At 53.0% G+C, this 27,296-nt stretch overlaps 1 protein-coding gene and 1 long non-coding RNA gene across 2 annotated transcripts; both read left to right on the plus strand.

Moving 5' to 3' along the window:
• Positions 1–4,535: 4,535 nt before the first annotated feature.
• Positions 4,536–4,880, plus strand: CYS1 (cystin 1). The gene is given in 4 exon segments (XM_030311827.1): positions 4,536–4,681; positions 4,716–4,797; positions 4,799–4,835; positions 4,873–4,880. Coding segments are annotated over 4 exon segments (273 nt in total).
• Positions 4,881–4,983: 103 nt separating this feature from the next.
• Positions 4,984–25,317, plus strand: LOC115511134. The gene is made up of 3 exons (XR_003967956.2): positions 4,984–6,108; positions 20,792–20,844; positions 25,158–25,317. It is a non-coding gene; the product is annotated as an uncharacterized LOC115511134 (long non-coding RNA).
• Positions 25,318–27,296: the final 1,979 nt, after the last annotated feature.

Here is a 27,296-nt window from a genome sequence, read left to right on the forward strand (position 1 = left end):
CTAATGAAGCCTAGAGTCAAGTACGGGCCAGGTGTGGGTGCCTGAACCTGGAGTAGCCCAGCTCTAGCGTGCCCATCGGTAACCACCACGCCCCAACCAGAGCTCCCCATTCCAGGTAAAAACTCACCGGGAAGAGAGTGTTTCTTACACGGCAGCAGAGCTCTACGCCAGGGACCCGATCCGTTTTTCCTTACGCGTGAACTGGGTGAGGCCGGAGGACGATGCCTTGTCCACACGAAGACCTTCCACCAGTCTTCTGGCTCGTCCCCCTACTTCTCGCTCCCAGCTGCGTTCACATCTGCTGACAGAGTCCCAGGGCCTCACTGTCAGACACTGACTCCCGTTTCCTTCCGTAGGCTGTAATTTCTCTTCCTGTTCCATCCGGAAACTCTCTACGGTCAGCTTTCCATCTTCGAGGAAGGTGCTGAGATGTTCTCTGTGATTTTCTCTCCCTTTACAATTCCTTCCCATCCTTTTTTCTTTTTCACTTCAATATCTTGATTGCAGGGGGGAGGTCTCAAGTAATAAGCAAAAGGTGCCCGACCTGCCATTTTGAACCAGAAGTCCATAGATCTCTCTTTAAGCAATGAGAACAGGTCACCCAATGGAAAGCCTGCACCTTTTTTTAATTTTTTTTTATTTTTTTATTTTTTTTTCAACGTTTATTTATTTTTGGGACAGAGAGAGACAGAGCATGAACGGGGGAGGGGCAGAGAGAGAGGGAGACACAGAATCGGAAACAGGCTCCAGGCTCTGAGCCATCAGCCCAGAGCCTGACGCGGGGCTCGAACTCCCGGACCGCGAGATCGTGACCTGGCTGAAGTCGGACGCTTAACCGACTGCGCCACCCAGGTGCCCCTAATTTTTTTTTTTTAATGTTTATTTGAGACAGAGACACAGCATGAGCAGGGGAGGGGCAGAGACAGAAAGAGACACAGAATGTGAAGCAGGCTCCAGGTTCTGAGCTGTCAGCACAGAGCCCGACGCGGGGCTCGAACTCACGAACTGGGAGATCATGACCTGAGCCGAAGTCGGACGCTTAACTGACTGAGCCACCCGGGCGCCCCGAAAGTCTGCATCTTAAACCCTGCTTTTCCACCTTTTAAGAGGGATAGGAGTCACCCAAGTTTTACCGCATATGATCACAACTTTTTACAATGTTATAGAATCTATCGTGATGTATGCATGCCAACTCTGAGGACTTAAGATTTCTTTTAAAAAAAAAATGTTTTACGTGTTTTTGGAAGAGAGAGAGAAAGACAGAATGTAAGCGGGGGAGGGACAGAGAGAGAGGGAGACACAGAACCCCACGCAGGCTCCAGGCTCCGAGCTGTCAGCACAGAGCCCGACGCGGGGCTCGAACCCACGAACCATGAGATCACGACCTGAGCCAAAGTCAGACGCCTGACTGAGCCACTCAGGTGCCCCAAGATTTCTGAGTAAGCACTGCAAGAGAGTTCTGTAACTCATTAATTAGCCTTAATGAATAGTGTTGCCTCTTCCTTTCTCCCCACCCCTCTCACTGGTGAAACCATGAGACCAAATGCAAAAGCTTGGACGCTTTGCAAGAAGACAATAGCAATTATATGAGATACTGCCCTCCAAACGAATCAGCAATAATTGATGGCATCGTGGCTCTCTCAAGTTACTAAGCATTGAAAATAGAAACATGGCTGGCCTGTGTTTCAAATGCTGCATCATTTTTTGTCTGACCATAAATACTTCCTGTATATTCCTAATAACCAGACCCTACACGGTGTATCTTTCCTACATAACCGCTGGTGATGCATCGGGAATGGTGGACGATTGTGGAGGCCCCTGCTCCCTCCCGAGCAGGGAGAGGAGATCTGGAAAGTCCTTGAAGCAGGGCGCTTGATTTGGGCTTTAAATGGGGGGTGGTCCTTGGGCTGTGGTGAGAAGAGGACCGGCTTCATCTCCAGATGCCCGGTTAGTTCTGTGGCCAAGGAAAACATCAGTCGGGCCACGTCTCCTGCTGCACGTATCAGCAACTACAGTTCTCTCCCAAAGTTTCATTTGCTCGCTGCAAGGGAGTTATTGTTCCCCAAGAGTTAAGCAGAGACTCCCAAGCGGGGCCTCGTCTTCCACCCCCCTCACCAGCCACCACCACTGCATAAAGAAGTCCTTTAGGTGAAGAGGTGTGGCCACCATGCTTCCTAAGGAAGGATTAGACCCCATTCCCAATGTCCCAACATTCCCGGGATTTTGCCAACCCCTTGGGACAAAGAGATTCTTGTTTCTTTCTAGAGATGATCTTAGGAGGTGTTAGTCATTTGGGAAAGCTTAGGTTGTTTGCTTATTACGGGAACCTTCTAAAAAAAATCGATCTGGGTTTTTAGCATATTTGATAGAAGCCGGCTCTCCAAATGTAGCTGATTTTAAGTGGATTCTCAAGTGGAAAGAACACAGGCTTTGGCGTGACTGTTACCGAAGCCAAGCGAGCTAGACAAGTCTGGGGAAACAAGATTGGAATCAAGAGAAGTCAGAGAGACATCAGTTGCCCTGGGAGGTGAACACAGGAGCTCTGGATGTATTTAAACTATGAGTCACATGACTAGACTCTACTTGGGCCGAAGTAAAACATGTTTTCCTTTAGATGATTAATCTTAATTGAACTTAGTTCAAGAGAATGTCCTTTTCCCTCTGAATGTTTTTTTTTTTTTTTTCTCCAGGCTTAAAGAGTTTCAAGATGAGATTTGTTTTCTTAAAGAGAAACTTAAATCCATAGCTTCCAAATTAGACACATCTGTGGACTTGGGACACCCAGATGAGTTTAAATAATGATATATTGGGCCCATCTCCCACATCTGGATGGTTAAGACTGCACGTCAAAAAAAAAAGGGGGGGGTAGTTAGAAAGCTTTCTTTGGTCTGTTGAGAATAAGACAAATGGATATGGACTTGAATCCCATGTTTATTCCATTTTCTCCGGCATGAAGTTTTAATCCCTACTCCTGGAGTGATAAAACAGTAACATTTCAAGTCCGTGGTTGGGAAAGGTTAGCCTAAATTTCATCTTAGCAATCGTTCTGCAACTCAAGTCAGGATTCTGGTTGACTCCAAGTCAAGATGGGTAAGCAAGGCTCACGATGTTGGCATTCTCTTACTTTGGAAAAGTTGGGTTTTTAAGTAAGTGGGAAAGAGAGAAAGAAATCAAGAGTAAATCCAACAAGGCACGACCAACAATAACATCCCTGGGGTTGGAGGAGACAGCTCTGAGGAGTCTCCTGCCCTTATTTGGGGGGTTAGTTCACTCGGAATAAGCGTTTTCTTTTATTAGCCAATGACCAAAAGCTAGAATTAACAGTCGGTACCTATTGGTATTTCCTTTGCTTCTTTTTTTTTTTTTTTTTCCTGGGAGGGGAGAGGATGCTTTCTCTGTTCCCCCTTTTTGTAACTTTCCTTTCCTAACAGTGATTACTCTTTATGATGAGGGTTTTGGAAGAGGGGCAGCGTTCGGGCGGAGGCATGGGGCAGGAGGGGAGGGGCGGGAAGCCGAGGCCCGCCCCTGCCTGCCGCCGAGCTCGCTCGCTGGCTCAAAGAAAGGCTGGATGGGGATCTTTCCTTCTTCGCTCCTTCAGTCTCCGCTTAGGTCCCTCCGTGCGCGGGAGGGAGAGGGGCGGAGATTTGAGGCTGGGGGGCCACGGAGGTGCGAGGCCCTGCTCATCATCTTACACAACCTTCAGGTGTTTGTACCCCTTCCCCCGGGTGAACCATTGAGGGATGGTGGGGCTCTGGTGGGGCAAGGCTGTGATGTCACCTCCCTACACTCATCACGTCCTCTCGCGGGCCTGTCTGAGCGTTTGCCTGGGGAGTGTTTCCCATAAACGAAAAGCCCAGTCAAGTTCTCCCCAAGGCCTGTCCGCGCCCTGGTGGTTTCAGTGCCCCGAGGGCGGCGGAGCGAGAGCCCGGCAGGCGGACCTGCTAGGGGGTGCCGATCCCAGGCGGGAGGAGGAGCCGAAGAAGACTGAGGAGGAGGGGATGCTCGGTTCCGATGTCCTCCACCCCCTACCCCAGGGCTCCGCACTCAGCTCTGGCTCCGCACCACCTCGCACGGCCTAGGGCCGCACCCCCGCCTCCCTCCCGGCCGCCCCTGGCTCTGGCCCTCCTCTCGGGGTCTGGACCCCTCACCCCCGGCCCGGATCCGCGCCAGCCGAAGTCTGCCCCCCACCTCCGCGTCCCCCAGACCCGGGTCTGCATCCCCGCATCTCATCCACGTCCCTCAAGCCCGGATCTGCACCCTGGTCCTTCGGCCGCCCCTCTAGTCCCCCCAACCCCAGGCCCGCATCCGACCTCGTCCTCACCCCACCGCGGGGTCCGCGCCCCCAACCCCCGGCCGCACCCCCTCCCGAGTCGCCGCCCCCATTCCCGGATCGCGTCCCCCCCCCCTCTATTCCGGGCCCGCACCCCCGTCCCGGCCGCGCCCCCTCCCTCGTCCCCGCACCGGCCGCGCTCCCGCCCCGGGGCCGCGCGTCCCTGCGGGGAGACGGGCCTGCTCGGCGGGACGGCGGGGGAGCAATGGGCAGCGGCAGCAGCCGGAGCGGCCGGGCCCTGAGGCGGCTGCGCGGCCCCGACAGCCGGCCTGCGGGACCCGGCGGGGCAGCCTCGGAGGGAGGGACGCGGCCTCTGGTCTCGGCGACGGCGGCGGCCGCCCCGGAGGAGGCCCGGGAGGCGGAGGCGGCTGAGGGGGCGGCCCGACCCCGGCCCCCGACCGGGCCCCGCGGCGCCCCCCGACGGCGGGGACGAGACCCTGCGCCTGCTGGACCAGCTGCTGGCCGAAGTCGGCGGCCTGGGGCCCGGGCGAGCCGGCCCCGCGGGGCCCGACGCGGCCCCGACCCGCAGCCGGCGCCCGGAGCCCGGTGAGTGTCGGCGGGGCCCGCGGAGCCGCTGGGGCCGCGCCCTGTCCCCCCAGCGCCCCCGCCGCGTGCTCGCCCCCACCCGCCTCCGCGCCCGCGGTGCCCTGCCCCCTCCGCCTCGAGGGTCACCCACCGTCTCCGTGTCTCCGAATGCCTCCGAGGTCTCTGCCGATCACGGGGCCTCTCCTTCCCTGACCGCCCCCCCCCCCCCCCCCCGATCGTCTCCCTCTCTGCCTCTTCCGGGTGCTGGTCTCACTGCCTGGAGTTTGGGGTGACCGTGCCGGGAGCAGCCTCGAAGAGCTGGGGGGTGGGGGGGGGTGAGTACACACCCTTTGGCAGATAAGCGTCTCCCGGGCTGCCTTCCGGCCAGAGCTCGCCTTCCTTGGCTTTTAGAGCCGTGCGAGCACCCTCACAGCCCGGCATCCCAGACTCCTTCCAGCCCCGGTGGGAGCCGGCCAGGGCTCCCGTCCCAAGAGGAGGCTGTTAACGTGGTGGGACCGGTAGCCAACGGTGGCTCCCCAACGCCCCGCGCGTCACACACATCAAGGTCCTTGCCTTGCTAGTCAAGCAATTCCCAAGCTACTGGCTATTTTTACGATGCTGTGGGATCTGTTTTTGGCTTCCCGACCCTGTCTTCCAGTACACGTGTAATAACAGCCCCGTTGTTCTAGAAAAACAATAAAAACGAGCACTCCGGTTTGGCAGCAGTCTTCGCTCCAGCAGAGCAGAATGCACAAAACCTTTGCTATCAGCTCCTGGGCTTGGGGAGGACGCCAAAGGCAGCACCCCCTTCCCCGGAGCCCCCGCAGGCTTTGCTTAATGCTGGGGACCGTGGGGCAGGGGACAGGGGGGGACGCGAGGAAGGCATCTTCCCGGGCAGCCACCAAACAGTGGAACCCTGAAAAAGCCTCCGTGAGGGCTGGGGAAGAGCAACGGTTCAAGGCAGACGGTGCCGGGCGACTTCCTCCGGGTCCCCTGGCCCGTCCCCTGCATCCTCCCAAAGTGAGCCGTAGTAGGTGGGACTTGATTAGTTCACGAGATTCCTTCAGGACTACGTCACCATTCAGTTATATAACCCTGAAGGTGGCTACACAGTTGAGAAATTGGGGGGACATTCTGAGACAGCATGGAGGCAATCACTTAGCGCTCCGTCTTCCGGTGCCGTGGAAACTTCCCAAGTGAAAAGGGGAAAGAAACAGAAAGAATGGATTTCCCCTGATTTGCTGAGCATCACAGTGAGTCTCGGGGTGCAGGGCCGCCTCACTCACCCTTGCAGACGTTTCTGTGTGCCCGGCACCGCTCCAGGTGCTAAAGCGGGCACGGATGGTACTCGGTCCTTGCCTGAAAGGGTGGGGGGGGGGGGGAGACCCGACAAAAAGCAGAGACAGACCTGCATAAAGAGTCCACAGGAGGAGCCCCCTGGAGAAGCCAGGGTGGCCCTCCAGAAGGACAGCAGTGGACCCGAATCTGGAAGGATCTGTGGCATGAGCCGGGCAAACGAGCCAAGGAGAGGAGGGCATCTGTGCAGAGAGAACCCCAGTGCATGTGCAGAGGCGAGGGGGCGGGGGCGGCGGTGCACAGTCTGTGGGTGGCGGGGACATGGGTTGAAGAGGCCCCAAAGGGTGCGTGCCATGCTGTCATAGGTCACGCTAGGCCTTTCCCATGGGAGGGAGTTCAGACTTTGCCGTGAAAGCTCTGGGTGTCTTTGAAGGGGTAGGCAGAGTGATCTTCTGTGTTTTGGGAAGATTACACAAGCAGCTGTGGGAGGGGCCGGGCCAAGCAAGCCTGGAGCCCAAATGGCCAGCTGGGGGCTGCCTCAGTGGTCTGGTGAATAGGTCCTGGGCGAAGCAGGACAGCCAGGGGGCTGAAGGGGAGATGCAGTCCAGAGGTACCTAAAGGTAAAATCAGCCAGCGGTGGTTGTTCTTATGGATGTGGATTGTATGTATCCTCTGTGCCATAAATATTTCTTGAGTGGATCCTAGAATCACAGATTATTCGATCTGTAAGAAAGCTCCTTGGGGCGCCTGGGTGGCTCAGTCGGTTAAGCAGCCGACTTCGGCTCAGGTCATGATTTCACGGTCTGTGAGTTCGAGCCCCGCGTCGGGCTCTGTGCTGACAGCTCGGAGCCTGGAGCCTATTTCGGATTCTGTGTCTCCCTCTCTCTCTGCCCCTCCCTTGCTCATGCTCTATCTCTCTGTGTCTCAAAAATAAATAAAAACACTAAAAACATAAATAAATAAAAATAAAAAGTTTACCCACTGTTGATGAGAATTTCTTGGAGGCTAATTATGTACACTATCTCTGAACCATTATCCTGAATATTATGTATTACATTTGACTATGTTCAAGAATAGTTAAAGCCAATATTTTAATGTGCACTGGGGTCCCAAACATGCATGAACTCTTTTAATCTTTAACATTATCATCATCCATTTTTACGGATGGGAAAGAGGAAACAGGCACAGAGAGGTCAAGCAACTTAACTAAAGCCACACAGCTATGGCAGAGCAGAGATCAGACTCTTGACAGCTCCTGTACCCTTACTATCAAGGTGTCCCCACCAGCTGTGATACCTGTGATGTGTCTCTGCCTTGGTCCACAGTCAGTTGGCAACTGTCACAGCCTCTCTGTATCCCCTGACCTGGTGGAGCCCTCTCTGGGCGCTGCCCTTCGGGGGTGGAATCACATAAGCACGGGGCTTGGTGCTTGGGGCAATTACTTCAGTTGATCAAGTTCTCTTTTTTTGTCTTCTTTCTCAATTCTTGGCTGTTTTCCTCATACAGTTAAGGTTATTGGATAGGAATGAAGTATTGTCATATTCTAAAACTGGAATTTTTAAAATGAAGTGTGAAAAGTATTTCAATCAATCATATATATCTGTATAGATGACGTATATCTCTTTTTCTATAGAGGCATAGAAGGATATATATCTACATAGAGGGGCTACTGCAGTGGTCCTGGTGGCATTGTGTTGACATCATTGAAATGACAATATTCTATTTTGAATTTTTATACTTAATCTCATAACCAGCTTTTCATATTGCTGCATAATATTCTTTTTTTTTTAATTTTTTAAAATTTTCTTTAAGTTTCTTTATTTTTGAAAGAGAGAGTGAGACAGGGGAGGGGCAGAGAGAGAGGGGGACAGAGGATCCAAAGTGGGCTCTGTGTTGACAGCCGACAGCCCTGGGCGGGGCTCGAACTCAGGAACCGTGAGATCGTGACCTGAGCAGCTGGACGCTTAACCAACTGAACCACCCAGGCATCCTTGCTGCATGATATCCTTAATTATTATTTTAATAAATGCAAAATATCCACCAAATTCACATACTTTAATTCACTAAACCATCGTCTATTATGTCCTGGATTAATTTCCAACTTCCTGCCTATGCAGTGTTAGGGGTGCAAGGCAGAATTCCTTTCACCGAGTCCGTGGAACTTTAAAATTAACAGTATTGGGGCGCCTGGGTGGCGCAGTCGGTTAAGCGTCCGACTTCAGCCAGGTCACGATCTCGCGGTCCGTGAGTTCGAGCCCCGCGTCTGGCTCTGGGCTGATGGCTCGGAGCCTGGAGCCTGTTTCCGATTCTGTGTCTCCCTCTCTCTCTGCCCCTCCCCCGTTCATGCTCTGTCTCTCTCTGTCCCAAAAATAAATAAACGTTGAAAAAAAAAATAAAAAATAAAATTAACAGTATTTAGTGGGATGTTGAAGCTGAAAACTATTTAGGTTGGGAAAAGTATGTGAGAAAAGCTGATGATTTGGATTTGTGTTTTACTAAGTTATGTAATCAAATTATAATTAAAAAAAATTTTTTTAACGTTTATTTTTGAGACAGAGAGAGACAGAGCATGAACGCGGGGAGGGTCAGAGAGAGGGAGACACAGAATCTGAAACAGGCTCCAGGCTCTGAGCCGTCAGCACAGAGCCCAATGTGGGGCTCGAACTCACAGACCTCGAGATCGTGACCTGAGCCGAAGTCGGACGCTTAACCGACTGAGCTACCCAGGCGCCCCTGGAGGGTTTTGAACTAGGACGACCTGATTCGTTTTAAGGCCCACCCTGGCTGCCACATTGGAGACAGAGTGGGAGGGGTGGCAGGGCCCCAGCTGGGAGTCCAGTTAGGAGGCTTTTTTTCCACAGGGATCCCTGAGACCAGAGGGCCGTAGCGTGGGATGTGAGGACTGGCTGGCTACGGACGCGGACTAAAGATAGAGACGACCAGTTTACCAGTGGATTGACTGTGGGTGTGTGAGAAAGAAAGGGGTCCAAGATGACCCCAAAGTTTTTGGTTTGAGCAGCTAGAAGGATGTAGCTGCTGTCAGCTGACGTGGACATATGGAAGGGACAGGTCTGGGGTCCCTCTCCTTGTAAGAGCCTGGCGCTCAGGGGAGAGGTGCGGTTTGGAGCCAAGAGCGTGGGACTTGGCAGAAGAGAGGAGCTCGGAACTTCGACCAGGGCACCGCTTACGACGATGCCGGCTGGCACCTGCCTGCGTCCCGGGCGCTGGTGTTGAGCGGGTGAACTCGTTCCCTGGGGAAGAGCAGTGGGGGAAGCCTGATGGGCTGTGGTTCGTGGGGAATGGGAGGCGAGCAGCAGAGTGTAGTCACCGCTTTCAGGAGGCTTCTTTCTACAGAGCAGCGGTCGTGGATAGCCAAGGATGGCTCTGGTAGGATATTGAATTGGCCATAAAATCTCAGTCCCAGAATGGGCTAGATAAGTGCAGTGTTTGAGATTCAGTGCGCTAATAAAATTCAAGGGCACCCTCCAAGAGGACATTTTGCTTCCCATCCAGTGAACATAAATTCAGCACCTTTGCTATCAGATTATGGTTCAGACTTTGTCCTCCCCGCCTAATAAATCTGGGTCGCTCAAGGTCTAGGGAGGTTTGCTTTCTGGGAACTTTATTGTTGCTGCAAATGTAGCACTTTTTTTTTTTTTTTTTTTTTTTTTTTTTTTACAAGAAGGTCTAGGCCAATAATGTCTTCTGGTTAGGGTGAATGAATCCAACTTCCACCATTTTTTGCAAAGGCTCCATTTTGCTCTAGCAAAGGAGGACCAGGGTCAATCTTGTCCTATTACCATCAGCCAGGACTTCAGAGTAATTCTGGTTCGCAGCTGCTATGGATGTGATGGTGAGAACGAGCGATCAAACTAATTTCATGGCTGGAAAGTAGCTCACAGAGAGACTTAAAAAGTGACGGGAAATGGGATGCCTGGATGGATCAGTCAGTTGAGCATCTGACTCTTGATTTGGGCTCAGGTCATGATCCCAGGGTCGTGGGATCGAATCCCATGTCGGGCTGAGCTTGAGCCTGCTTAAAATTCTCTCTCTCTCTTTCTTTCTCTCTCTCCCCCTCTGCCCCTGTCCCCCCCCCCGAAAAAAAAACCCCAAAAGTGATGGGTAATATGATAGACTTTTGGCAAAAAAAGCCACTATTTTTTTTTTTTAACGTTATTATTTTTTTGAGAAGAGAGAAGACAGAGCATGAACGGGGGTGAGGAGCAGAGAGAGAGGGAGGACACAGAATCCGAAACAGGATCCAGGCTCTGAGCTGTCAGCACAGGGCCTGATGCGGGGCTCAAACTCATGAACCGTGAGATCTTGACCTGAGACGAAATCAAGGGTTGGGTGCTTAACCGACCAAGCCACCCAGGCGGCCCCTCAAAAGCCACTATTTTGAAGACACTTACCCTCTGTCTGCTTTCAGACCTAACCTATAGCAAAGAACGCAATTTTTTTTTTTTTTGGCAGCAGCCTTATATAGTTTTTTATTATTTATTTATGGCACTTATTTATTTATTTACCTATTTATTTACTTATTATAATTTATTGTCAGTTACTAACATACAGTGTCTACAATGTGCTCTTGGCTTTGGCGGTAGATTCCCGTGATTCATCGCTTACATACAGCACCCATGTGCTCATCCCAACAAGCGCCCTCCTCAATGCCCATCACCCATTTTCCTTCCCTTCTCCCCCATCCCCCCATCAACCCTCAGTTTGTTTTCTGTATTTAAGAGCCTCTTGTAGTTTGCCTCTCTCTCTGACACTATTTTTTCCCCTTCCCTTGCCCCCATAGTCTTCTGGTAAGTTTCTCAAGTTCCATATATGAATGAAATATATATCTTTCTCTAACCGACTTATTTCACTAGTATAATAGCCTCCAGTTCCATCCACGTTGTTGCAAATGGCAGGATTTCATTCTTTCTCGTTGCCAAGTAGTATTCTATTGCATATACAAACCACATCTTCTTTATCCATTCATCAGTTGGTGGACTAGTTTTTTTTTTAATGTTTATTTATTTTTGAGAGACAATGCAAGTGGGGGAGGCTCAGAGAGAGAGAGGGGGACAGAAGATCTGAAGTGGGGCTCTGTACTGACAAGTGGAGAGCCTGATGTGGGGCTCAAACTCACGAACCATGAGATCATGACCTGAGCCACAGTCAGACACTTAACCAACTGAGCCACCCAGGCGTCCCAGCAAAGAACACAAATTTAAGTGGTAGTAAGTGGTATTTGATCAATCTAGGATTAATTAAAGAGTAAACATAGTGCTGACCCCAAAACTGTCGTAACTCTGTTGTGCAGGGTTGTGTAAACGCACAAGCGTCTTTCAGCATGGAAGCCGTGCAGCGGGAGCACGGAGGGGGTGTTACATACACACAAGGAGTCAGATAATCCCATCTAAGGGAGGGGTCTTCCCAGTGGACCTGATGCCCGAGTCGGTTCTAAAGGATCCGTTGAGTTTTCCAGCAGTGGGAAAAGGATGGAACATTCCATCCAGAGGGAACAGCGTGTAGAAAAACCCGGAGGGATGTGGGTGCTGTAGGAGAATGGCCTGTGGCCCAACGTGGCTGGACAGCAAGGTGAGGCCAGATGCAGCATAAAAGGCAACCGTATGGCTTTGGGTCATGATTTCATGACCTTCTAGGCTGAGGGATGGAACTTCAGCCCGTAGGCAGTGGGAAGCTGGTAGAAGTTTCCTGTTGTTTATTATATTTAAATGTCAGGGCACCTGGGTGGCTCAGTCCATTAAGTGTCCGACTTCCGCCCGGGTCATGATCTCACGGTTCGTGGGTTTGAGCCCCCGCATCGGGCTCTGTACTGACAGCTCAGAGCCTGGAGCCTGCCTCTGATTCTGTGTCTTCCTCTCTCTCTGCCCCTCCTCCGTGCCCTCTCTCTCTCTCTCTCTCCTCTCAAAAACAAATATAACATTTTTTTTAAATGTGATTTAAAAACCAGAATAGGTAATATACATGCACGGGAGAAAAAAATGTAAAAGGTGCCCTGAAAATAGGGTTTCCCTTCTACCGTCCCACCTTTTCCTGGGTTCCTTCCCTGGTGACACCACTGTCTTCCGAGCCTCCTTGCCAGCCTCCCTTCAGAAAAGTCAGAGGCCAGCAGGAGGAGGGAAGGAGAGGAGACTGCAGGCAGCTGGACAGCTCAGGTAGGAGGGGACTGTGCTAATCGAGGTCAGAGAAAGGTGGGAGAAGACAAGGTGACACGTGGCGTGACAAGCAAAGGTAGAGGAGGTTTTAGACAGGCTCCAAGGCTTCTGGCTTGTGTAGTTTGAGTGGATAATGATGCTCAGTGTTGTGCAAATTAGGTTTGTTGTGCAAATTATGTGCGAGTCAGACCGGTTCCCTCGGGCTGTCAGAAATTCACAACCTGTGTAGACAGCCCCGTGGACCGGCCGCCGCCGCCGCCCGCAGAGGCAGTCGGGGGGGGGGGGGGGGGAAGGGGAGGGAGGGAGCGGAGAAGCATGTGGATTGGAGGAGAAGAGCGCTAAGCCTGGAGAACATCAAACACTGAAAGAAGAATCTGTCCCTCAGGGGATCTACAAAAACAGATCTCAAACCGTGAGAGGTACAGTGCCTGGAGCTGCGGGGAGGACAGATGACCCAGAGGGCTCCCTCCCTCCACGGTCGCAGTTGTTGGCTGCTGTGCTGGCGGCGGGGCGGGGGGGGGGGGGGGAGGCTAGCTGTGTTAAGGGCTGAGATCACGGTCCCGCCGCGCCTGGCCCGCCGCCAGGCCCAGCAATTGCTACTGAGCGCTGGCGTAGAGGTGAAGGAATGCAGTGGGCAGGGTGTCGCTAAGCGTGCATGACCTCCGGGGGGCGCTGGCGAAGACTTTCCGGGACAGGTGATTCAGATTCGGGCGTGGGACAAGCCCTACCCGCGCGCCGGTGAAGGAGGGCCAGCAGTGGCCGGGTAGAACGGGGGGTTCTTGCGTTTCTCAATGCCAGGGGCCCGTGACCGGCAAGGAAGGTAGCTCCCAGCCCAAGGCCACCAGCTAAGGTAGGCCTCTGGACTCTTTTTCCGACGGCCAACGTCGGTGGTCTCTTTAGTTTGAGGATCAGATTGCTAGCACTGAAGGGTCCTGAGAGCCATGAGGCCCCACATCTCATTTACTCGGAGGCCTCGGGGGCTCAGCAGGGGGAGGTGCCCAAGGGTCCGGCAGGCCCAGGACCTTCGCCAGGTCATTTCCCTGCCGGTGCAAGGACACACCGGCTGGGTGGGGGAGGACCCTAGGGTGGGCAACAGGCCCACTGTAGCCCGTCTGTGAGTCTAGCCAAGCCCTCGGGTGTTTATAACTTATGTGATCAACGTACGTGAGTGTGATTTATAAGGTGATAAAAGGCTATATAATGCAATTTATTGTCATTTTCCTCCAATTCCGCCCCTTTTAGCTTCTCCGGCCACCGCCTGGCCTTCTCTCCCGAAACCCTTCCGGAAGGCGTGGCCTCGTGGAGGGAGGTGGGGGCTCCGGAAGGCGTGGCCTCGTGGAGGGGTGGTGGGGCTCCAGGACTGGTGGTCTCGGAGTCAGAACCTCTTTTTGAAAAAGTCTGGTTGTCATTTTAACAATGCAGAACAGGTCTACTGCAGAACCCACCGTGGCCCGCAGCGTTTTGCGGCCTGGGAAGCGGCGACAGGGGCTGGTGTGGGGACAGGAGCGCCCGCTGGCGGTGGGAGGGCTGGGCCCGAGGGCAAAACCCTGGGAAATGGCTGAGGTCGGGATACCAGGAATTCCCTTACACTGTTCTCTCTACTGCCTGTGTTCCAATGTCCGTAATGAAACATAAAATACCCAATCAACCAAACAACGTGAGCTTCAAAGTGAAGGTGAAGGATAATTCTTCACCAACGAAGAAGGGGAAAGTCTATCCGTGCTGTGGAATATTACCCAGCAGCAAAAGGGAGCAAACTATTGGGGCGGCCTGTCTGGCTCAGTCTGTAGGCACATGACCTCTTGATCCCAGGGTCATGAGTTCAAGCCCGGCGTTGGGTGTAGAGTTACCTAAAAAAAAAAAAAGTTATTTTTTTTTTAAGGGAGTGAGTTATGATACAACATGGATGCATCTCAGAATCTTTACTGAATGAAAGAAGCCAGAAAATGGGTGCGCGCTCTATGATTCCATGCGTCTTGGCTTCCAAAGAAAGTACACGAATCTGCAGTGACAGGAGCAGATCGATGGTTGCCTGGAGACAGCAGGGCAGCGGAGGGAAGGAGGGACCACAGAGGGCAATGACTGCGATGATGGTCGGTATACACTTGTCGCAGCCAACCAAATTGAATTCTTTCGCATCTGTGGCTTGTTCTATGTCAATTACCGCATCCTTGATATGTGTATGATATATACATACAAATCTGTTAAACATGAAGACTTAGTGGGGAGGAATCTCTAAAACAAAAGAAGCAGAATGTGTAAAAAGCTGCAGTGGATTTTCTAAAAATTCCATTGATACCTCACCTTCTCGAAAACCCTTAGTTGTAAGAGTCTGAGGAGACGCAAGAGACCGTCTTATTCACATGTCCCTCCTCCTCTTTTCTGCTTCTCCGTCAGCTCTGGCTTCTTCAAGTCTCGTAAGATCTCGAGTGATGACACATCCCCCGCCCGCCCATACGCACTCCCGCGCTCCCCTGAGCTCAGCCCCGTTCCCACGCCGCCCCAGCCCAGGCGCCACGGCCCCCCACCGGCCCCCCACCGGCCCGGTGTCTGTCTGGCCCGGGGTGGCAGGCCGCCAGCTGGCAGGCGGCGGGGACTCGAGGCTGCACTAGGTCCGGAGCGGCCGGCAGGGGCCGCTGTGTCTTCGCTTTTCATCCAAGCTCCCGGCCGCTTCTGCAAGCTGTGTTTCTGGGAGGGCATCTAACACAGTCCGCCTGTGAGACAGTCAAGTTAAAGGCTTAAACAAACTGGCAGGAAAGGACCCCGCGTTCAAACCGCAGGCACAGAACGAAGCTCAGCAAACGTTAAGCAGACGGAACAGGGCTGAGCCATCAGGAAATGACAAAAGCAAGAGTATGACCTTCCTTCCGAACCCCGCCGTAGGGTTGTGCGGTTCACGTGGGGGATGGTGTTCACGTGGCGGATGCGGTTCCGCGTCGTCGCTGGCCCTGCGTGGCCGGCAGTGCGTCCCCGTCAGGCTGATCCTGCGAAGGTTTGACCCTCGGTTGCCCTCCGGAATGGGAGAAACTACATTTGTAACAACCCTATGACACCGTCTGGGGGTATAGGGGAAAGCCAAAGCAGGTGACGACAGAACTGGTTCCAGAAGCTGACAAGAGGGAACAAGCGTCCAAACAGGATGACACCATAAAAAGTAGCTCCAGGGTGGTTGGGTAAAAGGACTACTTGTCTTCTCTGGCGTCTCTCAGCGTGCACGCGGGCCCAGTTGACTGAAAGCTGTAGGGAGGCAGGTTGGTACCGATATGAAACGAGAACTTTCCGAGTGCCCAAGAGAATCCAAAGCATGCATCAACAAGATACGGTGCGTGTGTCCTGCGGGGTATTATTGAGCCTTGAAAAGGAAGGAAATTCCGGCACATGCTACAGCAGGGATGCAACTCAAAGACATGCCAACTGAAATAAGCGAGACAGAAAAGGACAAATATTGTACCACTCCTCTTAAATGAGGTGGCCACTCCTATCCACAGACATAGAGGGTGGTTACCAGGGATGTGCACAGGGACCGGGAGTTGTTTAAACGAGCCCGAGTTTCTTGTTTGTAGATGGAAAGAGCTCTTGAGATTGGTCGCACAGCCCTATGAATGTACGTGATACCGAAATGTACTCTTAAAAAATGGTTACGATGGTAAATTTTAGGCTATGTGTATTTTACCGCCAATAAAGCATTTTTTTTTTTCAACCAAAAAGAGCATTTGGATAGTCTGCGCTTCTCTGAGAGGGGATGGGTGGCTTCAGGAGGCAGTGGAGGTAAGTGTGTGTGGTGAGTTGTGTATGTGTGTATCACTTCCTGTCCTCTGTCTTTGCTCCACCCCCCACTCTCTGTCCCTCTTCCTATTGTGAATTCCCTGCCTGACGTGGGGAGTCGTCTCCTTTTCATCTTTATACCCCCCAGAGGCAACAATGAGTGTTCAAAGAAACGTGCCATGATATTGGCTCCCCCATAGCATGATCACCAGCCACCAGCAACCGCAGCAGTACCCCTTGGGGTACCCCTGAGACGGGGCTGTGCACCTCTGCCATGAGGCCGGCCCCCACTTGCAGACAGCGTCGGGCAGGCAAGAACAATGCGGACAATGCGTTGAAGCTGGCTGGCCGTCCACTGCCCACCCCCACAGGGCCTGGGTTGGCAGGACATACCCAGTGCGTGCTTCCTTCCATTTCCCACCGCGGACGTTTCCCAAGGAACATGTCAGAACGCATTTCCTCCGGGAACAACGTGTCGTACCGGCCCCTCTCCTTACGCCTTGAAGACCAAGATGTTCCCTGGGCCAACCTCTTCATGCACTCCGATTACCTTCCAGGTGAGCTTTGTCAGACGTTACTCTAGATCGGACGTTGGTTCGGATACTTATTGGTCGGCTATAGGATGGGGTGTTACATTAAGGATGAGCTGGATGATAATGGGTAAGTCCCCATTATGCAGACGGTAGACTGAGGCCCAGGGATCCTCACAATCCACCCGGAGGCATATCATTATTAAAATGGCAGAACTGAGATTTGAACCCTTTTCCGTATTAATGCTATTTTTACTCAACTATGCCAACTGCTGTACAGATTTTAAACTCACAATTGTAACAACCCAGCAACTTGACATACAACTTAATTTGGGAAATATTTCGTGTTTATTGTGTGCCCAGCTTGGAGAGCTGTAAACTTGGGAGAAACGGATACTCTTGCTGGGGAGGACTAAGTACGTTAAACAGGTTAATACTAGACGACAGTATAGAATACAGCATCGGTCCGATGATAGAAACGATAATAGCTGATACTGAGAACTTACTAAGTGCCAGGCGCTTTGGAATCACCCTAAAATATCTCACAGAAAACTTGCGTTCACATGGGAAACCAGGGGTGCCCAGGTGGTTCAGTCAATTAAGCGTCTGGACTCTTGGTGTTGGGCTTAGGTCACGATCTCACAGTTGCGAGTGCAAGCCCCACGTTGGCTCCATGCTGACAGCATGGAGCCCTGCTTGGGATTCTCTATCTCCCCCTCTCTCTCTGCCTCTTCCCCACTGCTCTCTATCTATCTCTCTCAAAATAAATAAACATTAAAAGAAGAAGAGAAAGAAAGAAAGAAAGAAAAAAAGATAGAAAGGAAGAAAAGAAAAGAAAGAAAGAAGAAAGAAAGAAAGAAAGAAAGAAAAAGAAAGGAAGGGGAAGGAAGGAAGAAGAAAGAAAGAAAGAAAAGCAAAGGTCAGGAAAACCACCCACACCTCATAGCTGGTAGGCATTGGTTTGTTCTATCACTCTTTCAAAACTCATGCCTTGACTACCACATGACCACACTATCCAACTGCACACCCCCAGTCTCTGTGCTCTTACACATATTGCCAGCTGTTTAATGTGTCTAAGACTTACTTCTCCAGTGATGTTGCCAGCACCTCAAGAACGTGGAGCGCATGTCTCCATGGCAGCTGACAGAGCACTGGGCACACTGGGGGCGCTGGGTGAATGGCTGTTGAATGATTGATCCGTGTGATTACATCTCCGACTCAGAGGAGGGAGGGGGGCTTTGAAAGAGAATGTGGAGAGAATATAAACAGCTTCCTATGGAGGGCAAAGTCCTCTCTTTTCACAGTGTAGGATCATGGAATGAGGAACACAATTGCTGTACTATTACAACGAAAACACAAAACCTTTAAACCTTCCCAATGTCTGCAGAATAAGTAAGGTCCCTATACCAGGCCTGAATGCATAGGTTTAATCTCAAGTGGTCCCAGACTGGAAACGCCCCTGAGGTGCCTGGCAAAAGTCATCTTACTCTTAAGCCTCAGAGGATACTCACAAAGAAGTTTCCAGGGACAATGAGCAGCAAACCATAAAAAAAATAACCGACTGTGGGCACCTGGTGGCTCAGTCAGTTGAGTGTCCCAACTTCTACTCAGGTCATGATCTCACTGTTGGTGAGTTTGAGCCCCACGTCGGGCTCTCCGCTGTGTGGCACAGAGCCTGCTTTGGATACTCTGTCCCTCTCGCTCCTCTCTCTCTCTCTGCCCCTCCTTGCTTGTGGTCTCTCCCTCTCTCTCCTCAAAAATAAATAAAACGTTAAAAAAAATAACCAACTATGGCAAGGGACCCAGTGGAAACTAGAAGAAATAATAGCTCAGAAGGGCCCTGGCTGGCTCAGTTGGTGGAGAGGGTAATTTCTTGATCTCAGTGTTGTGAGTTTGAGCCCCACATTGGTGTAGAGATTACTTACAAATAAAATTAAAAAATTTTTTTGCATTTCATTTATTTGAGAGAGAAAGAGAGAGAGCTTGTGTGAGCTTGGGAGAGGGGCGAGAGGGAAAGAAGAAAAATTAAGCAGACTCCACACTTAGCACGGAGCCAGTGTGGGGCTCATCTCACGACCCTGGACTGATGACTGGAACCAATCAAGTAGTGGAACGGATGCTCAACCAACTGAGCCACTCTCAGGTGCTCCCAAAATAAAAATCTTGAAAAAAATAGATCAGTGAAGACCTCAGTTATTTGGATTACCAGGCACAGGTTATAATCAATTTCTGTTTATTCTGTTTAAAGAAAATACCTGCAAAGGACAAGGGCCTAGAGAAAAGTGACCTAGTATATTTGAAAAAGAACCAAACAGAACTTGTAGGAAAATGGAAGCTAGAATAACAAGTTAAAGGTCCTGAGGTACAGGTTAGCGGGAGATTAGACAGGCACAAAGAGAAGATTGGCGAGCTGGAAGACAGAACTGGAGAAATGACCCAGAGCATAGCAGCCAATGAGGGTCGGATCAGAATGCCTCGAGAAAAAAACTACAGCAGACGTATGCGGTGGAACAATAGAAACTTTCCCTTCAATAAGGGAGCAAGACAAGATGGCTGCTGTCATCACCTCTTTCCATGTGGTTGCCAGAAGTACAGAAGGTTTGGGGAAATCAAATGGCCATCATTCCCCAGAGAATGTGAATGGGAAACAAAAACAATACAAAGAGAATCTATAAGTAGATTATTAAAATTAACAAGTGAATTGGTAAGTTCCTGACCACCCCCCTCACCAATATATAAATTTCTGTTATATTTTTGCAACAACAAGAGATATAAAATAAAATTTATTTTAAAAGATGACTAGGGGCTCCTGGGTGGCTCAGTTTGGTTAAGCATTCGACCTCGCTCAGGTCATGATCTCACAGTTTGGTCATGAGTTCGAGTCCCATGTCGGGCTCTGTGCTGACAGCTCAGAGCTGGGACCCTGCTTCAGATTTTGTGTGGTGTCTCTCTCTCTCAAAAATAGATAAACATTAAAAAAAAAAAGATGATGTTGATGAGCGACTGGATGGTTCAGTTGGGTAAGCATCAGAATCTTGATTTCAGCTCAGGTCATGATCTCACGGGTCGTGAGATCAAGCCCTACGTCAGGCTCTGTGCTGACTCATAGAGCCTGCTTAAGATTCTCTCCCTCTGCCCCTCCCATCTTGCGTGCAGTCGTGTTCTTTCCCTCAAAAAAACAATTAATTTAAAAAATAAAAATAAAAAGATGTTGTTGATAATAGCATTGCAAACACCAACCCATCTAGGAACTGGTCTAAAAAGAGACATCCATGGTCCCCACAGGAAAATGAAAAAAATTCCTTCAAGACTAAACTAGGGGTGTTGGGTTGGCTCAGTCAGTCAAGCTCTTGGTTTTGCCTCAGATCATGATCTCACAGTTTGTGGGATCCGAGCCCCAAGTGTGGAACCTGCTTGGATTCTCTCCCCACCCCGTCCCTCCACCGTTCTCATCTTGCTCTCTCTCTCTCTCTCAAAAAGAAAAAAAATAATAAATCCACTTAAAAAAATCGTTGCTTAAAAAAAAAAAAAGACTCAATTAAAGAAACCTGAATGAATGGAGAAGATATCAGTTCCCTCCAAATGATCCATAGTTTAATATAAACCCAACAAAATCCCCAAGATTTTTTCTTCCCATAAAGTGTGACAAGTTGGTCTCCATACGTATATAGGGAAATGCAAAGAACCAAGAGTGGTCAAGACTGTTTAAAAAAAAAAGGGGGGCGGGGAAGACTTGCACGAGCAGTTGTTCAGGCTCGTTCTAAAGCTGTGTGCGACCTATGGGCGAGGCACTGACTCCCGGAAAAGCCCACACACAGCTGTGCACCGTGTCCGTGCACCCTTGTCTTGGGACAGAGACAGCTTGGCCGGGCAGAGAGGACGGCGGACGGTGACCCCTGAGATGAGAGATGGGGGGGTAGCGGGGGTACCTGGCTGGGAGGCAGGGAGTTGCTTTGCGTGAGCTTTGCAAAGTCGCCCCCTCCCCCAGCCTCGGCCCTCCCACCTGTGAAATAAGCGGACGAACTAGAAAGCGGGAGGGCAACTTTTCGGCGCTGGGTTGCCTAGTCCCGGGTTGAACGTGGTGGTGGCCGTCATCGGCCGGCAGAAGGCCAGAACGTTAGGCGGGGCGCACCATTGCCAACATTTTGATGCTCCTTCCTTTTGTCCTTTTCCAGGTGTCTGCAAAGCAGAGCGCTGACGACCACCCAGGGAGCAGCAGTGTCTACGGGTAAGTGCTAGGTTGGGGCCAGCACGTTGCCTCTGCCATTTACTTTGAGGGAGGGAGAGAGAGAGTCCCAGCAGGCTCCACACCGTCATCGCAGAGGCCCCATGCGGGTCTCGATCCCGTGAACTGAGAGATCATGACCTGACACTTAAGAGTCAGACACTTAACCGACCGAGCCCCCCCCCCCACCCCCCGCCCCGATGTCCCCGAAGCCACAGGTTCTTGTGTCGGCTCCAGCTGCCCGCAGAGCCCTTGTGGCTCACAGGTCGCCGTCCAGATGCGGCCCTGTCCTTACGGGGAGGGCCCCAGCCACAGGAGCTCAGAAGCCCTACACCTCCCAGCCACGTTGATCTTCCTCCTGAGAAAGGCCAGCCTGACCCAGGTCATCCAGGGCGTTCGTTCGCTCCGAAATGCCTTGCTCGTTCGCAGTCCGAAACTGTGTGCAGGGGCGCATTTGTGGAGGAGACGCGGGCCTCAGCCTTCAGGAGTTTATAGCCTGAAGGGATGACAGATGGGTCTCCTGTGATGGCATTACAATTTCTCGGGAAAGTGCTTTAAAAGCCCTGTAGGGTTAGCTGAGGACCCCCAGGCCCGGAGACCAAGGCCTTCTCTGTTCCAGGCCATCCCGCCTGGCTCTGGGCCGAGTGACCAGCAGTCCAGCAGGAGGCAATGACTTTGGGCCCCTGTTCTGTTCCCCCCCGGACCCTGCCCTCCTGGCTTCCTCACCTCCAGTCTGATGACCATGGTCCGCCCTGTCACTGGCATGTGGGTGACTGTGGTATCCAGGACCATGGGTGGGGACGGTGTCAAACTTTGGGCTTAACAGCTGTTTTTCTTACTGAATTTCAAATGGGTTCAGGGCAAGAACCCTGCTGGTTTCCCTTATTTAACACACATTAAAAAAAATTTTTTTTTTTAACGTTTATTTTGAGAGACAGAGACTGAGCAGGGGAGGAGGAGAGAGAGAGAGAGAGAGACACGGGATCCGAAGCAGGCTCCAGGCTCCGAGCTGTCAGCACGGAGCCCGACATGGGGCTCAGACTCACAGACCGTGAGATCATGACCTGAGCTGAAGTCAGCTGCTTAACGGACTGAGCCACCCAGGGGCCCCTTATTGACATGTTTGCAAGGGTCCTTCCCGGAGGAGCTTGGTCTCTTCAGAAGTGCAGGCAGGGGGGGGCGCCTGGGTGGCTCCGTCGGTTGAGCGTCCGACTTCGGCTCAGGTCACGATCTCGAGGTCCGTGAGTTCGAGCCCCGCGTCGGGCTCTGTGCCGACAGCTCAGAGCCTGGAGCCTGTTTCCGATTCTGTGTCTCCTTCTCTCTCTGCCCCTCCCCCGTTCATGCTCGTCTCTCTCTGTCTCAAAAATAAATAAACGTTAAAAAAAAAATTCTTTAAAAAAAAAAAGTGCAGGCAGCGGGCTTAGGGGAGGTCAGAGAGGGACAGGAGCAGCCTAAGGGCTCACGGAGGAGTTGGGGACGATGACAATGGTTTGAAGGCACGTGGGAGTTCACCGAGGGGAGGGGGCGGTCAGAGCAGCCTCTCTAGCCGAGGACGCCGTGTGCAGGCAGGTGGCATCTGGGCACAGGGCGGTGAGGGCACGGAGGGCGGGAAGGTCTGGGTTGTAGAGAGGGCACTAAGTGCCTTCTGGGACCCGACTTGGCGTAGACGGTGAAGCGTGAGAGCACGTACCCCCACCCCCACCCCTGCACCAGCACTCAAGGCCCAGAGCCTTATCAGCATCATGGAGAGCCCTGGGCCTCCTTCAAACCCTTCTCACGTCTCTGCCTGCCTGGAGGATGGGGCTTCGCCCTTGGCAGCCGGTGTGGTCTCGTGAGCTGGGGCAGGACACCATGTCCCACGGTAACGCCGGCCCCGGGGGCGCCCGAGCAGGTGGCTCTTACCTGGGGACATGGGGACAGGCCTGCTTATGGGTCCCCAGGAACGACCACCCACAGCTCAGTCCTGGATGAATATTTCCACTGATTTTAAAGAGAATAAGCGTGACTTTCTCCAGTTTCCACCAACCCGAGGAATTTAGAAGGGTTAAAGTCTGCCACGAATGAATTCGTTATTTCTTCTTTTCGAGAGAGGTCGCACTCCAGGACGCCCCTCAGCCTTCCTTACCACCTTCCCCGGGAGTCTACTTACTCGCTGGCCCTGTCAGGCTCTGTCGGCCTGCCCCGGTGCCTCGGGAAGGAGGACAGGGTCACAGAGGCAAGCTCTGTGGGGCGCTGACCCTCCCCAAGGTCAGGACAGGCGGCAGCCTGCCTCTGGTCCCCAAACTTGGGCTCCGCGGCCTTTGAGGAGAACCCCCTCGGGAGTGAGCAGCAGGTCTGTGCCCACACCTGCCGTGGCTCCCGTTGCCTCTGGGCCCTCCGCCCTTCACCCCCCCTCCCCCCCCCCTGCAGCTCTCGGGGCGGTGGCCACACTTCCTTCCCTGCCTCCTCCCCGACCCCAGCTCTGCTGTCAGAACCTGTCAGAGCGGCATTTCTGGGAGAAATATCCTAACATCTGCAGTTTGCTTTGAAATACCTGCAGAAATCAGATCAAGTGGATGTTGTGATAAATACAGCAAAAAAAAAAAAAATGTATTTACTTAATCGTCGAATCTACAATTTCAACCTTTCTCTATGCTTGTAAGTCTTTGTAATAAATGTTGATGAGCAAAATCCTTCAAAGCCCGGTTAAAATATATCCCCCCCCCCCAAACTCTGTCCCTCCCCTCGTCCTCATCAAGCTGGTGTCTCTCCCTCCTTGATTGCCACCCAGCCTCCACACTTGTGACCTGTAACGTAGCAGCTACACAGGACAGGCGGGCTTATACCCTCGCCCAGCCTCAGGAAGGCAGGATGGGTCTCTGACTCATCCCTGGTCCCTCACAGCACTGGGCACATAGTAGGCGTCTCACAGATGCTTCTTGGAAAGGCCTGTTTGATGTAAACCTGGGCCACGGGGGCCTTGACCAAACGTGAAAACCTTTGACCCCCGAGACCTGATCATCCTTGATGACATCTGCGTCCTTCTGAGGGACGAGGGCGGAGACATGTAGAAGCATCAGGCTGGGCGGTCAGGCTGGCTTTGCGGACACGGCCTGCCTCGCCTGAGGTCTCTGGGGATTGGGCCACAGAAGCTGAGGCCCCAGGAGGGGAAGCCTGGCGATCGCGGTGGCCCCGGTCGCACCTGCCACTGAAGATCCCCCAGCCGGGCCACCTGTGTTCATAGGTGGGGAAACGGACCTGGAAGAGGGGAGCCGGCCCAGCCCTCCGACCGGCAGGGCAGTGTGGGCTCCCTCTCCAGCACAGCAGCGAGCCTCCGGCGGGCAGTGGGAGGTCCCTGCGACACGACCGGGGAGCGGCCGGAAAGAAAGGGAAGTTTGGGGTACAGCGAACACCACCCAAAAGTCCCTACAAAGTCCAGAAAGTCAGGGGTGAACCATCAGGTGTAGGCTGGAGGGAAGCACTTTCTGAAGGCTGGGTAGCAGGAACAGGGGCCTGACTGTGGTCGCTTCTCCCGCGTCCAGTCCTGTCCGAATGCCGCACCTCCTGTGACCCCCGAGGGCGCAGGCCCAGCGCTCAGTCAGGCAAACGGATGTCTGCAGTCACATTTGCGAGGGGCTGTGCAGCGTGTAAGATTCAGTGTCACACGCTATCTGCACACGATATTATTTATGCCCTAGAATGAATTTATGGACCCAGCTCCGTTTTATTTTGTTGTATGGTACTGTATTTTTTATTTATTTTTGGAGAGAGAGGAGAGAGACAGAGAGCCATCTGGGGAGGGGCAGAGAGAGAGGGAGACACAGAATCCGAAGCAGGCTCCAGCTCCGAGCTGTCGGCACAGAGCCCCCACGCGGGGCGAACTCACGGACTGTGACATCATGACCCGAGCTGAAGTCTGACGCTGAACCGACGGAGCCACCCAGGCGCCCCTGAACACAGCTCCGTTTTAGAGGGAACACATTTGATGCTCGAGCTGCAAATGCCTCGGCCAGGGTCGCAGAGCTAGTAAGTGACAGAGCTGGGGTCTGAACCCTGGCCCTTCTACCCTGAGGGCCCTGACCCTTCAACTTCCCAGCCGCTGGCTTCCTCACCTGGGTAAGTAGGGGGAAGTGAGGTCTTCGCGGATAATGTCATGGCAACGGAGCCAGAGAAGTAGGCAGAGGCCTGCTCATGGACAATTACGAAGGTATCCCACAAAGGTTTTCAGTTTGGGTCTTAGGACGGATCAGGAGTCCACGAAGGGGCCATTGTAGAGATGACGAGTTTGAAGGTGACATCTTACCTCCTGACACCCTGTCCGTGTCTCCGGCCCGCAGAGCCCAGACGGCAGCCACGGGAGGCCAGACGGGCAGTCGGACATCCCCGCCGTCTCGTATGACTACTCAGAGGAGGCGCTGATGGCCAGCATCGAGCAGAATACTGTCGCTGAGGCCGCTGAGGCCGCTGCCGCCGCCTGGCAGGCCCCCTTGCTCCTGCCCCCGCCCGCCTCCGCCGCTCCTCTGCCACCGGTCCCACCTGACCCGACTGGGGTGGCGCCTCACCTCCCCCTGTCCAGGCTCTGGCTGGAGCTGAGCCCCCCCAACCGCAGTTACTCCCGGCCCTTTCAAAAGACCCGGCTTCCAGCAAGCTGGCTCCAGGGTCCGTCGTGCCGACCATGGCCTGAAGAGAGACCCCGGGGCTGCCCCACAGGTGCGTGGGCGGGGGATCTCCCAGAGCTCCTCTCAGTCCCCGGGGAGGGCTTGTCTACAAGGTCCTTCCCCTCTCCGATGGCCCTCTCTCTGTCTGGGCTGGGACAGCTCACCGGCTCACCGGCTCCGGCTGCCCTCTGTGGGTCCCGGGGGCCTAGAGTCTGCATTTCTAACCCTCCCAGGTGAGACCCAGGCCCCCGGGGCCCCAGCCTCCCTTGGGGTAGGAGGGATTGAGTCTAAGCTTCAGACCTCATGTGATGCTTCCTTCCTGGTGCTGGGCCTGGGTGACAGAGGGGAGCACAGAGCCGGGAGCTGGAGCCCCGGGTTCTGATCCTCCCTCCTGCACTCCCTTGCAGCCACTTTCCCCTTGTGGGCCTCAGTTTCCCTCTCCAGAAAGTGGGTCCTGGAGGCTCTTCCGGGCATTCTGGCCCTGACAGTCTGGAATTAGACAATTCCGGGCTTCCTTGATCCCTGCTGTTCCGCCACCCGCTGGGGCACAGGGCTGCCCCCCGCCTGCTGAGGGTGGGCGCCTCTGTGCACCTGTAGGAGGTCTTGAGGGACACCCGCTCTCGGCAGACCACGGCCTGACGGGACTGTTTTCTCTCTTCCCACCGGGTAGAAGGTAGAAGGGCGTCAGAACAAAGGGGCACGTGGGGGCGACGTCAGCTGTGGCCGAAACCAGGATGGGTCTCAGCTTGTTGCATTTACCACCTCCCTGGCGTCGCCTGCAAGATGCAAGCATATCTCGGGAGCTGACGAAGGGCCCGTGGGCACCGTCCCCAGACCCACGGGCCCGCTGCCGTCATCGGCAGGCGGATGTTGCCATGAACTTTTATTACTCGACAAGAGAGCCTTTGATGGGCTGTTCCATGGCTGGGAGGTTCTTCCCGCTGAAGCCAGAGGACGGGCCCGACGGAGCCTTTCCACAGCCGCCCCTGAGGGATGGACCAGGACCTTGACAGAGTGACAGCTATGCCCCATCCAAGCCCCAGTCCTCTCTTTGGATCAGAGATGACAGCCATTACTGTCTTAATAATATGAAACACTCCTTATAAGAGAAGTTAAAATGTTATTCAAGGACAAGGCCTTGAATTCAATGATGTAAAGTGTTTCCAAGTTTACGTCGTTATTTTGTTAAAGCAGAAAACGTTCAGCCGGTTTCCAAGAGAAAGATGATACCCCTGCCTCGTCCAGGGGAAACCTCACACAACCCTTAAGGACACGAAAGTGTTAAGAAAATAAAATTCCTCATGTCGTTACTGCAGTCTGTGTGGAAGTCAAGGTGAATGCCTGTAACCAAAGCGAAGCAGTTGTACCCAGGTCTTTTTTTTTTTTTTTTTTTTTTAATTTCTTGGATTCAGAAAAGTGTCTTCTTTTTTTTTAAGTTTTTAATGTTGACTTTAAAAAAAATTTTTTTTTAACGCTTGTTTATTTTTGAGACAGAGAAGACAGAGCATGAACGGGGGTCAGAGAGAGAGGGAGACACAGAATCCGAAACGGGCTCCAGGCTCCGCGCTGTCAGCGCAGAGCCCGACACGGGGCTCGAACTCACAGACCGGGAGATCGTCCTGAGTTGTCCTGAGCCGAAGTCGGATGCTGAACCGACCAACTGAGCCACCCAGGTGCCCCTTGTGGTCCAGAGTCTCAAGCCGTTTCACACCGGGCTGCCTTTTGTGGGCTGTGCCCCCCTGGAGGCCCTGCTCAACGCTGCCCAGGGCTGCGTCTTCTGAGCCCCTGCCACTTGGAGACTGGCCCTCCACTGGATGC

Source organism: Lynx canadensis, chromosome A3, assembly GCF_007474595.2.
Source record: "Lynx canadensis isolate LIC74 chromosome A3, mLynCan4.pri.v2, whole genome shotgun sequence".
Taxonomy (NCBI): Eukaryota; Metazoa; Chordata; class Mammalia; order Carnivora; family Felidae; genus Lynx; species Lynx canadensis.